General features: G+C 46.2%; 1 protein-coding gene across 1 annotated transcript; it reads left to right on the top strand.

The window, feature by feature from the left end:
- The first annotated feature begins 10,024 nt into the window (after positions 1 to 10,024).
- LORICRIN (loricrin cornified envelope precursor protein) lies at positions 10,025 to 11,173 on the top strand. The gene has a single exon (XM_049614478.1). The coding sequence runs from the start codon at positions 10,025 to 10,027 to the stop codon at positions 10,985 to 10,987; it is 963 nt and encodes a 320-aa protein (XP_049470435.1). The 3' UTR covers positions 10,988 to 11,173.
- Positions 11,174 to 13,393: the final 2,220 nt, after the last annotated feature.

Raw genomic sequence — 13,393 nt, 5'->3', positions numbered from 1 at the left:
TCTAGACGTGGGCTAGATTCTACCAGCATCCACTGCATGTTGTGCCAGGCATGTGCTGGATGCTTGGGATGCAAGGAGCCCCCAGTGTGATGGGGGCAGGATTACTGTGCTGCAGATGAGGTGCTCCCTCAATCAGATGGGGTGTTGGGCAAGGTTTTTTGGAAGAATGATGTCTGATGGAATATTGAAAGGAAAATAGAAGTTAGACAAATCAAGGAAAGGGGGCATTAACAGATGTAGCAAAAGCACAGGAAAAATACAAAGTTATTAAACACAGCCTAGATCAGTGGCAGAGAGGGTCATTGAGTTTGTCTGCAGCAAAATGCTTCTACAAGGGAATAGTCAAACATAGGCAGTACTGAACCACAAAAAGCCCTTTGGACTAAGAAATCAGGGCTTCATCCTCATGTGGAGACACTGAAGACTTTTAGCTGAAGCATGACCTTATTGGGCAAATCTACTACCATGGCTAGAGAAACAATGGAAAATGATGTGAGCCAGTTTGACATGTAATACCGTTACTGTGGACACTGAGGGCTGGCTGACAGCAATTCCAGGGCCAACATTCCCAGGAGAGAGGGAACAGGTTCTATGAAGAAGAGTCTGATGTCAGGAAAGATACTGAAGTCTGTGGAAAGGAGACAGAAACACATATACACAGATATATATACACACATCACACACATATATGTGTACACATAAACATGGATACATGTACATATGGACACACACCCCACACAGACTCAAAGACACATACACATATCACACATGCCTACACACATGTATAAGCATATAATATGTACACACAAACATGTGTGCACATATATACACAGACAGGTACACACATTATACATGTCCATACACATCATTCATTCACACAAGCATCACACATGGACACATACACATCACACGTGTGTACACACATCACACATGCACACCTAGCCACATACACATGAAAGAAAATATGAGAACCAAAGCTCAAATCTGGAGAAACCTATCTACAGTTTTCACTATTTTCCAATCCCAACTCAAAACACCTCTTCCAAGAAGGCTTATTCAGTGACTCCTTTTCTCTGCATCCCCTTATCCCATGGGCACTTGGCTACTATTGCCCTAAGTGACTTGTTTTTCAAATGCCCCATTAAACTGCTGACTCTTCCTCTGCCCCTTACTCCTACTCTCCCACACATACACTAAAAGGTTTGCAACAACATGAATGGAGCTAGAGAGTATAATGCTAAGCGAAATAAGTCAGTCAGAGAAAAACAAATACCATATGATGGAATACTCATAGATGGAATTTAAGAAACAAAACAGATGAGCAAAGAGAAAAAAAGAGAGAGAGAGAGGCAAACAAGAAAACTATAGTTAAGAAACACTCTTAACTATAGAGAACAAAGAGATGGTTCTGAGAGGGGATGGGCAAAATAGGTGATGGGGACTAAGGAGTGCGTCTGTGATGAGCACCGGGTGGAAGCAATCACTGTGTTGCAGACCTAAAACTAATATTTCACTGTAGATTAACTATGCTGGAATTAAAATTTTTTTAGAAGGTATTGTTTCTGACTGCACATTCCCAAGGGAATCCTGGCCCTGTGAGGAATAGATGGAGACAAAATGAAAACATTTGATGGAAAATAATGACTCTGTGGAGTTAGAGTCAAGGGGAACTGAGGCACTAGGTTCTGCACAAAGAGTCATCGGAGATGAGAACTAAAGGATTGGGGATTGGTTCTCATGCAACTAACCTTTCTCCTCACTTACTATGAAGCCACTCTGTGCACATAAAGGAAGATAAAGATAATTAGCAATCTGTCAGGGAGACAACAAATACCCACTGAAATTCAACAATGAGGTCTTAAGGGTAAAGAGGTTACAGGGCAGGCGGAAGTAAGATAAGGAGCGGGAAAAGGAGCACAGCCACTAAAACTAATGGAGGGCCATGGGGATATGTGCATGATGAAAATGTCACATGGAAAATCAGCACCCAAAATGGAGAGTTTATATGAAAGGAAGGTATAAGTAAGAAGGAAAAAGAGATGAAAGTACTAACCAAGACTTAACACTAATTGTATTTAAATACTGGAATTAAATGTAACTTGTTTTCTCTGCTTTACTTTTCAAGTTATGGTGAGGCTACTTGGTTTTTGTTTTGTTTTTCTTTGTATTTTACAACAGAATGATTTACTAGAAAGTAAGGGGCCAGTTCCACCACAAGGGGATTCACTTCTAGGGAACATTCAGGAGATAAAATAATCCTTCCTCTGAGACCCAAAGTGATCTTTGCTAATCATAGAAGGATCTAAGGCAATAGTAGCTTGCCCACATGTTTCTCTTAATCCCCAGCAATTATATCCACCCTGGGTAATGATACTCTGCAAAGGTTACTCATAGCACAGGCCAACTTTCCTCACCCAACCCTCCTGCTAAATCCCTCCCTCCTCCTCCACAGCAAGCTTAGTGGGGGGAAACGCTCTTGGGGAAGAAAAGTACCCAAAATGCCTCTCACTGGAACAAGGCTAGCAAACAGGGAGGTATGAGAGTTTCTAGGCTCTTTTCCCAGGGGCCCTTGATTCTTGTCATCCCACCTAGTTTCTTCCCTATTACTACCTCTGATCCTCATTTCTCCTTTCTCTCTGTCCAGAGTGAGGCCCTGGGAAGGAGGGACCAAAAGAACACTGGACAGAACTCAGACTGACTGTATGCGTGGAGAAATTGAAGTTGGGGGAGGGGCGTGGGAAATGTGAGCCCAAGATCACAGGTTTAGAGCACAAGAACTCCCAAGACCCCAATACCTCAGAAGAGAAAAGATTCTAATCCTTAACCTTCAGAACAGACCAGAGACTGGGAAACCTCAGAAGTGCCCCCGGGTGCTGCTTCAGGCCCCTCCAGAAAGCTGACCACTGGACCATGGGTGATTAGTATCTCTAGGAAAGCATGATCCAAGGGATATTCTGAAAAATAAGAAAGGGAGATGATAGGGGAATCAGGCACCTTGAATGAAAGATGGGGGGTGGCAGGGGAAAGCAGCTTGCCATGACCAATCTATTTAAAGTAATTTTCATGGAAAACTAAATCAGATTGTATTTTCCCTGGGATATGAGGCTAAAATTCTCATCTCCTTCACTGATGAACAAGTACATATCAAATACTCTGAGTTAAATGGAGAAATGGAAAATTAGGAGCATCCAATCTTGCCTAGATGCTGCTCCTAGTCCAGGAGAGAAGGCCCTAGGAATCCACACCAGATGTGAAAAATGGTTCCATAGCCCTTCACCTTGGAACTCTCTGAGCATATGAAGGGACCCAATGGAAAAGTCAGTAGAGGCACACAAACCAAATTGTGATTATTCTTACATTTCTAAGCAATCAAAAGGTTTGCCATAAATCATCCACCCAATTTCAACAGCTTCAACTGTTGAAATAAGGTATAGTTTGAAGAATGAACAAAAATTAAGGATAACCAGCAAATGTGATGAAAGAGCTTTCCTGGTCAAAACACAGGCTGGATCCAGATTCTGGTCTTCAGTAGTAAATCCCCTTAGCTGTCTTTGAGTCAGAGAGGTCACATCCAAAGCCTGCTGTAGCCCCAGGGAATTCCTGAGAGACCCATGTAAGAGTAAAAATTAGATTTGAGACCAAAATGGAAAGAGCACTTACCTTGCCTTGATTTTCAATGACTCTCAGTAAAGGAGAGGTATATTGGTGCTGGTCATCTAAAGCAGCATGCTCCTGAAAGAATTTGAGTTAAAGCTTTAGGCCAAAGAGCCTAGAAGGCTGTGGGTCTGAAATGTTTGTGCTTTTTCCTTCACATCGTTTTGATTTCCAGATTTTATTTGACTTGGGAGTCAGTTAAAGCAACGATGCATTATCTGCCCATGGATAATCAGTGGATTAACAGTGGATGGGCTGAACCAACATTCTTGGGCCACCAACTACCACCAGGCACAAAAGTCCTGAGAGGCCTCCTCTGACACAGCCTATCTTGGAGCAGGACAGGGCCCATAACTGCTGTTCACTGTTCCTCCCTGCTTGTAAAGTTTATATGTGAGCCCTCAGGCTATGCAGCAGCTGCCCACCTGTTGAAGGAACTCAGCATCAACAATTTCCTTCCAGGCCCAGAGGCTAGAGCACTCAGACCCAGGAGTTTACCTGAACATGTCAGCTCAATACTTTTATGGTCTTCGTAACTACTTCCTGGTCTCACTGCCAACACCTGGAGATAATCTTGTCAGGAGAAATCACAAAGCCTCAGCGGAGTCTGCAGTGGGAAAAGCTTAGAATGGGAAGGCCAGAGACCCAGGCTCTAGTCCCGGGCCTATTGTGTGGCCTTGGGAAATAGTTTGGCTTCTCTGGCCCTTGGGTTGTTCATCTACCTCCAACAATGGTAAAGGTCTATCAGATGACCTCTACCTCCTCTTGGCTCCTACAGTCCACTAATTAACAGAACTGTCCTTGAGCACCTGGGAGCAACCACAAGAGTGAGATCTGTTCCCTGCCTCCTAGAAGGTGTGAACCTGAGCCTGCCTGGGATGTCATCCCCTCATTCTGCCCATATTGATTCAAAAAGAAGAGGCATGTAGTACTTGGAAAGAATGCAAAATTTGGAATCAAAACAACTGAGTCTGAATCCTGGCTTTGCCACTTAAAGGTTGGGGAAATGTAAGCAGTTCCATTAGCCTCTATGGGCTGATTGCTTTATCTGGGAAATGAGGATGACATCACTGAGCACACAGGACCCTTGTGAGGAATAGACAAGACCCATATGTAGCAGCAGTCCATAAACACCAGAGTCTGTCCACACCAGAAGTGTCTAAGTCAAGCAAGTGCAGTCCCTGGGCACACTGCTCAGCTTGCATGCATCTACAAGCTATTCAGGAATGCTGGAAAAACTCTGCTGTGGGCCTCCTTCTCCATGCAGGGATGAGCTCCAGAAGCACGCAAAAGAGAGTCATTCAAAAGTCAACACATCCAAATAAAGCTCCAGGATGCTATAAACTCTCTTTGAATCTTAGGATGCAAAATAAGGAACTAATGGGGACCCAGCTGTCAAGGACAGTTATAAGTTGAAAAAAGGAGACAAGGCTACTGGATGTGTCATTAGCAGGCTGTAACTGGTACAGTAGTTCCTTAAGGGATTGGAAAGGGAAAGTGGCAAAGAAAATGGAACCAGTGGGTGGATGGACCTAGGGAAGCTTCCTGGAGAAGGAATTCTAGCAGCCATGAACCACTAGAGAGCTGTCCTTCTCCCAGTTCTCTAACAAAGACAACCACCTCTTCAAACTGCTGACCCAGGAACGTTGGAGAGAGGATGAATATGTACCCTGGAGCGGGGAGGGGGGGGGTGCGGCGGTTCTGAAGCTCTGAGGCACCTCCTGGGCAGGCCTAGAAGAGGAAACTTTCACAGTGAATGTAAACAATGTTACGTTTAGGGCTTCCAAGCTCTATGCCTGCCCTGCCAATGCTCCTGAGCCCTTGCCCTGTGTCTTTTTTTATTCTTTACAAACCACCTGTTGCCCTTTAACCCTCAGTTAGGTAGGTTGTCAGCACTCAATCATGAGGAGGCATGTGTGTAGCTTTAGACACATAAAGACTGTAATGAGTAGGCTTCTATCAGGCTGGGGGCTCCCCATATTCAAGAGCTGTGATCTCCCTTCAGACTGAGGATTGCCTGGGATAGGGACCATGTCCCCCCCACCCCCCACCAGAGCTGTTAGTCAACAGGCATTAAGAATTCCTTTCAGGGGCACCTAGGTGGCTCAGTCGGTTAAGCTTCTGACTTCAGCTCATGTCATGATCTCACAGTTGGTGAGTTTGAGCCCTGCATTGGTCCCTATGCTAACAGCTCAGAGCCTGGAGCCTGCTTCTGATTCTGTGTCTCCTACTCTCTCTGCCCCTCCCACACTCACGTTCTGTCTCTCAAAAATAAATAAATCTTTAAAAATTTTTTTAAATTAAAATAAAAGAAGTCCTTTCATTTCCACCAGGATTCTGTGAGCAGCTATTAATTCCTAGCACCACACTGAGCACTGAAGCATTTGCTTTCTGGTCCATCCCCTCTAAGGATACAGGTAAAGGCAAGAACAAAGATGTGATCTGTGAGGCTGCAGAACTCAGGTGTGCTAGCACACATTCAAGGTAAGTATATAAGGGTTATAAATCTTAAAAATATGACATATGAAGTCAAAAAACTTCAAATACCCAAGTGTAATAATTCTACAAACTTCCATCATTTCCTCACTGATTTGATGAAATGTGATCATCAATTGCTGTCCACACAGTATCTCATTACTTCTGGTCTCGAGGGATAAAATGGAGAAGCAAGCTCATATGTTCACCTCAGGCAAGGTTAACTTAGAGCCTACAAGATCTAGCATTGCTGTCAATACCATGTTGCATCAGCCTCTTCTACAAGTTAGCAAAGTAGAATGTACTAGTTAGAAAGGTTTTCTTATTAAATGCTACCTAGAATAACAAAGGCAGGCATGGAATATCCCTCTCCAAAATCCACCAAGGAGATCCGTGCACAGCTTTGACAAGGTTTCTGACTCTATTAATGTTCAGTGTAGTACCCAGTACACTGTGTTGGCTGGATCAATGCATAAAGCTCCAGAATCTCAAATCTTATATATAGAAAGAAAGAAAATATCATATCTTTACATACTCCAATTGACATGGGCAATTTGAAGATTATTAGCTTTAAGGGATTACCTGCACTTGAGGCTTCCAAACTTGAGAATTTCATATAGTAACATTTCCCTCTCTTCTGTGATAGACGATTTTTATAGTTTGACAAGTAAGGACTTGAAACAAACTACAACCTCCTGGAGTTTCCATCACTTTTAAACAAAATGATATTTTTAACACACACAAATGTAGGAAGGCCATAATTTCAAAATAAAAGACTTTTCTTCTCAAGAATACACTACTGAGGGGCACCTGGGTGGCTCAGTTAAGTGTCCAGCTTCGACTCAGGTCATGATCTCACAGTTCGTGTGTTCGAGCCCCACGTTGGGCTCTGTGCTGACAGCTCAGAGCCCGGTGCCTGCTTCGGATTCTGTGTCTCCCTCTCTCTCTGCTCTTCCCCCACTCATGCTGTCTCAAAAGTAAATAAACATGGAAAGAAAAAAAAAAAGAGTATACTGCTGATATCCTTTTACTTACATTTTCCTCCAGACTAGAGAACACACAGTAATGGGCCAACATGGGCCCACAGATCAGTGCTGGAATTGTACATGGTCTACACCCTCTCTCTTTCTCCAGTGCTTCCCAGCTAAATAAAACCAACCTTTGTTATACCCATGGTAGTCATCTAGTTGGGGCTTATTTCCCTTCAAAATCTCACTGGTGCCTCAGCTTCAAGTTGAGAAACATGCTTTCTCCAATAGGTCCTGGCTTCTCCCTTCTGGCTAGTCTCTCAGGAGGAGAGCATCTGGGTTTGCCTGGGTTCATGCCTTTCAAACTAAAACTAGAGCCACGGGTTTCTGAAGGCCACAGTCTAATCAGGACCACTTGATCCTTAAAACTCCACCATAATTAACAGTCAATTTATTATTGGAGCTGTCATTTCAACACACAGATGGGTGGAACAAAGTTCAAATGCCATAATTTAGACAATAACAATTGAGTTCCAGTGATGAAAGAAGGGGGGGAGCATGCCATTCTTACATAGAGGTGATGCTACTGATCCAGGGTCAATGGGGAATTTTTGAGTCATTTTCCCACAAGAACTTGCCTCAAGTTACCCATGGACTCCTTTCTGGCCTTGGTGTCCAGGGGTAGGCCACGTTGGAGGTAAGACTGTGCTGTAATAGGAGAAAACAATAAAAACAAAAGCATCACCTTCTGCACTTTATATAACTATTCCTGCTTCCTGAGTCTATGAAACAGGTATTATTCTTATTTGATAGACAAGGTCACTGAGCATCAGAAGCCTACTTATTCAATAGTCAACAAATAACTACTAAGTGCCTCCTATTTCAGACACTGGGTAAGGTGCTGTGACTTTGTCCAAGGTGACACAGCTGACAAGTACCATAGGGAGCACCCAAACCCAGTCACTTAACCTCAAGTCCCCTCCATTCCACGGCTGCCTCATAGGCTGAGGACACTGTTGCCACATAAGACCTCAGGATGTCAGGGCCAAAGGCCATGGTGGGAAGGACCACATGATCCTTCCTTGCTCCTCTGCAAGGAAAGTGAGTATCAACGATCAGAGGAATAAATCTGCAGAAATAAATAGATGTAGATACCCATGTTCCATTAGTAATAGCCCTGTCTATGGTGTAGACTCTTGGGCCAACTCTTGGGCCAGTTATAGCCCTGTCTATGGTGTAGACTCTTAGGCCAACTAAGAGTCTGAGACCTAGTCCTCAAGCATGGACCTCTGTTCACAGCATGAACCCTTTGTCATAGGTTGTGGAAACAATGTCTGCCATCCACTCTAGCCAGCCATCCCTGCTGCCACACAGTTGCATCAGAGAAGGGGCCAGTCACACACTATCTCAAGAATGCCAAAATCTTCATGAATGGGCCACCCTGTGCCTGTAATCAACAGACAGGTGGGGTGACAGCCATGGGTCACATAACTGAGGCCAAACATGAGAGGCTGGCCCAGATCAATAGATGAGTCAGGGCTCAGAGTATAAAACCTTGGGAGCTCCAGTGCTCCTAACATAAGCCAGCATCTCCTCTCCTCACTCAGCTCCTGGTGCTTCAAGTAAGTGTGAGTTCTCCTGACTCTCATCTTCCCAGCTAGTCTTCCCCAGGCCTGTGCAGGCTAGGTGGACTAGGGGACAGATTGGCAAGACCTCTGACCCCTTTGGAAACTATAGGACCTCTGACTTTCCAACTGCATTCATGTTTAGAGGGAATTCAGGCAGGAAGGCAGTGGGGGCTGAGCTGTTGCTGTGTGGATTTGTGTCTCTGATCTTCTGGCCAGAATAGGAACTCCACAAAGACAAGACTACCTTCTATCTCTATGGCACCCCTCTAGGAGCAGGCAAGTGATGGGCACAGAGTTCTATCTATCTCTATGGCACCACCCTTCTAGGAGCAGGCCAGTGATGGGCACAGAGGGACATTTTGCAGACTGCTCCTATGAGTGGGCAGGATGGACCTTATGCACTGGTCAGGAGAATAGGCTGAGTCTTAGTTCCAGAGAGTAAGGGAGAACAAGGAGAGTAATGCAGACAATGCTGCAGATAGTGGATATTTGGGGAACCTCAGGAACCCAGTGCCAGTTTTTCAGAGATGTTCTGAGAGAGAAATGGCATGAGATGCCATGGCACAACATCCTACTATTAATGGCCCTCATCAACCAAGCTTGGCTGTAAGCAAAGCCTACATCTTCTGGTCAGAGATTCTTATCCAAAGGACCACTGGGTCCTTTCCCCTGTGTACAGACAGGACCAGACCAGGGGGAGACTGCTTTATCGATAACTAGCTTCCGGATCATGACTAGGCTCAGTGGGACAGACCAAGAGTTTGAACTAAGAGCTTTTGCAGAGAAGTGGGGGGGGGGGGGGGGGGGCAATAGCCCTCTGACATTCGGACAAACCTTCCTATGTTTTGTCAGGGATAGGTAAAATCCTCCACCCTAGGTGGAGGTTTGTGGGAATTTCTATTTGCATTCAGAGAATCCTTGTTGGGATTGGAGGAGGCATGAGTGATGAAGTGCTCGAACTGTCTCATTTTTCAGGAAGTGAGGATAGAGGTGGGACTGTGGGTTATTTGCTTCCAAATCACTCAGATGCCAAAGGCAGAGCTGGGAGAGAGAAATGCGAGCAGTACCTGGGCTATTTACTGCTTGGTAAAGACTTTCTGAGGGGGAAACGACTAATCCCAGGAGTCCCATATGAGAGTTCTTCCCGGTCTAAACAGAGGGCATCAAGCCCAGCCTGGCCGTGCTGCCCTGGAGGATGATGGGCGTTTCCACGGCTGTCCCTGCCTCTTCCAAGCTCTTGCGGTTGGTCCAGTGATGCTCCCTGCTCTCTTTCTAGGCTTCTCTCTCTCCTTAAACAAGATGTCTCACCAGAAAAAGCAGCCCACCCCCATGCCCCCAGTGGGCTGCGGGAAGACCTCCGGCGGGGGCGGCGGGGGCGGCGGAGGCGGCGGAGGCTCCGGTTGCGGCGGCTACTCTGGAGGCGGCGGAGGCTCCAGCTGCGGAGGCTACTCAGGAGGAGGCGGAGGCTCCAGCTGCGGGGGCTACTCCAGCGGCGGCGGAGGCTCCAGCTGCGGAGGCTACTCAGGCGGCGGCGGCGGCGGCGGCGGCGGTTCCAGTGGGAGTGTCAAGTACTCCGGAGGTGGTGGCAGCTGCGGGGGCGGCGGAGGCTCCAGCTGCGGAGGCTCCAGCTGTGGAGGCTACTCCGGGGGCGGTGGAGGCTCCAGCTGCGGAGGTGGAGGCTCCAGCTGCGGGGGTTACTCCGGGGGCGGGGGGGGCTCCAGCTGCGGAGGTTACTCTGGGGGCGGCGGAGGCTCCAGCTGCGGGGGCTACTCCGGGGGCGGCGGAGGCTCCGGGCAGCAGGTTCAGTGCCAGAGTTACGGAAGCATCTCTAGCGGCGGCTGCGGCGGGGGCTCTTCCGGCTGCGGGGGCGGCGGGGGCTCCTCCGCCTGCGGGGGCGGCGGGGGCTCCTCCAGCTGCGGGGGCGGCGGGGGCTCTTCCGGCTGCGGGGGAGCTGGCTACTTCTCCTCGCAGGAGACCACCCAGACCTCCTGCATGCCGCAGCAGAGCTACGGAGGGGGCTCTTCCTGCTCTGGGGGCGGCGGCTCCTCTGGAGGCGGCGGCAGCTGCTTCTCCAGTGGTGGGGGGTCGTCCTGCGGTGGGGGCGGCGGCTCCTCCGGGGGCGGCGGCAGCTGCTTCTCCAGTGGGGGGGGGTCGTCCTGCGGTGGGGGCGGCAGCTCCGGTGGGGGCTCCGGAGGTGGCAAGGGCGTCCCGATCTGCCACCAGACCCAGCAGAAGCAGGCGCCTACCTGGCCAAGCAAATAAGGCCAGTTGGAACGCCGCGGAGACTGAGGAGCTAGAGCCGTTTTCCGTGGGCGCCTATGGGCTCAGCGCTCTCTTGATATTGCCGAGGTTCCCAAATGCTTCGTGTGTTACACCCAGACGAAGCCTTAGAGTTCTGGGGCTGCTTCTTGTTCTGCAGGTTTTCCTCTTTGGTTTCTGTACAACTACCTCCCAATCCCAGTGCCTCCTCAGTCAATAAATTTGCAATTGATGAGAATTTCTGGGTTTTAGTCCCCTTTGTATCTTCCAAGTCACATTTCATTCATTTCCTTTCCTCCGTTCACTCATCCGTCCATATATACATTCATTCAACAAATACTTATTTTTGGGGGGGAAGGGGGTCAGCAGAGGAGGGAGGAATGACTGGCAACCAGAAGCAAAGATGTGAGCTCTCTATTTTATTGCTTAAGATGGTGAGGTGATCCTCAAACACAAAGATTCTGCGGACAGATTTCCATGAACATCCCCTAGTGGGTTGGATTGCCACTCTGGGTCTTCTTCTTTTTTTTTTTTTTTTTTTTTTTCTTTTACTTTATTATGTTTGTTGAAAAACAGTATAATGTTTCCATACACTAAACTCTGATTCCTTTTCCTTTCCTTTATAACTTTTTGTTTTCTCTAGAGTTAATAATTGTCTTTTTTTCATTGTGATTAGTTTTTTATGTATATATAGCTCAAGAGGAAAGACCTAAAGATACTAACATCACAGTTTCCCCAACAAAACAGCTCAATTAAATCAACCTAAAGCAAAAATCACAGTGATAATGGTATCTAGAAGACAGTATGATAACTGCTTTAAATTTTTCAGGGAAATTTAATTCCAACTCTAGAATTGTATACCCAGTGTAACAATCAGGGGTAAGAACAGAATAAAGATATTTTCAGGAAATTACTAGAAGATGTGCTCTATCAAAACAAGAAAAGTAGGGGTACTGGGTGGCTCAGTTAGTTTAGCATCCAACTCTTGATTTCAGCTCAGGTCATGATCCCACAGTTTGTAGAATCGAGCCCTGTGTGGGGCTCTGTGCTGAGAGCAAGGCACCTGCATGGGATTCTCTCTCTCTCTCTCTCTCTCTCTGCTCTTCCTTTGCTCATGCACATGCACGTACTCTCTCTCTCTCTCAAAATAAATAAGTAAACTTAAAATAAAAACAAAAACAAAAAATAAAAAACAAGAAAAGGCACTGGGTCTTCTTCTTGAGCTCAATGCTTTTTAAAGACAGGTCTGCCCTGGGGAGATGCCGTCTCGCATAGTCCAGAACTTGCTCTGCAAGGTCTGAAGGCAGGGTGGCTTCACATGAGGAGCACTAGCGTATGCTACCCAGACTCACAGGAGAAAGAATAATTGTATATATGTGACTCTCTACAGCGTGTGAGATGTTTACTAGGTACCTGTAGGGAGAGGAGGAAGTACAGGAACTGTTTCCTGGTCTCTTAACGACGCTTCACCTAACTTAGGAACATACAGCGCAAGTGTATGCAAAAAACATACCAGTACCAGAGAGGTCATGGGGAAACACAGGAAGCATACCAATTAGCAAGGAAAAAGCTCTAATTGCTCTGTTAATTGCATAGGTCTCAAAAGAGATGTAGAGTATCAGTCTGGCCAAGAACTCTCCAGGCCCCATTTCATATCTTGATTCTACTAGCTCTAGGTAAATGTTAACTTATTGATTTACCTGGAGCAAAACACCTGCTACACCAAAAATCCAAAGTACTCTCCTTACCCAGTCATTGCTGGAGACAAAAAGACAAATTATCCCTCCCCAGTTCTTCCATTTAGAGAGTCAAAACAGGTAGCAGCTTTAAAGACCCAATAGTCCAACCACTGCATACTATATACACATATACATATGTATATTTTTTAAATAAAAGTAAGACGTTTAGTTCTGTATCAGATGGAGTAGATGCACTTCTTATCGCTCCAGCTAAATGTAACTAAAATATCTGGGCATAATATATTTAAAAAAACATAAGGACAGTCTAAAAGGTGGAGAGAAGAAGGCAGAGTAGCTAGGGTCCTCAGAACTTGAGGACTGACACTGTCTGTGGTAAGTTCCCTGGGTTTCCTTTTTGCTTCCTATTATCTTAGATTGGGCACTGCAAAGTCTGCAACCAAGAAATGCCAACAGGTGCAAACAAATACCTCCCACCACATCCAAAGGACCAAGAAACATGACCTAGAGAGGCAGAAATCTTTTATGATAATATCCACCTTACTATAACTAACCACCCTGGAAAAAAAGAACGAGAAGATTGGACTTCTCCTTTCCAGTGGTAAGGCGATAACACCCCCTATGCACACACTTCCTTCACTGGTGTAGTATTAGCAGAGACCTGCTGTAATATAAGATTTGAATAAGATCCAGGGTCTCAAAACATAATGCC

The sequence above is a fragment of the Panthera uncia genome, assembly GCF_023721935.1.
Source record: "Panthera uncia isolate 11264 chromosome C1 unlocalized genomic scaffold, Puncia_PCG_1.0 HiC_scaffold_3, whole genome shotgun sequence".
Classification (NCBI taxonomy): domain Eukaryota; kingdom Metazoa; phylum Chordata; class Mammalia; order Carnivora; family Felidae; genus Panthera; species Panthera uncia.
Note: the sequence above shows the minus strand (reverse complement) of the source record. Positions and strands in the feature narration are given on the sequence as shown.

Coding starts and splice junctions, on each gene's coding strand:
- LORICRIN (XM_049614478.1), top strand. CDS start 10,025: ATGTCTCACCAGAAAAAGCAGCCCACCCCCATGCCCCCAGTGGGCTGC.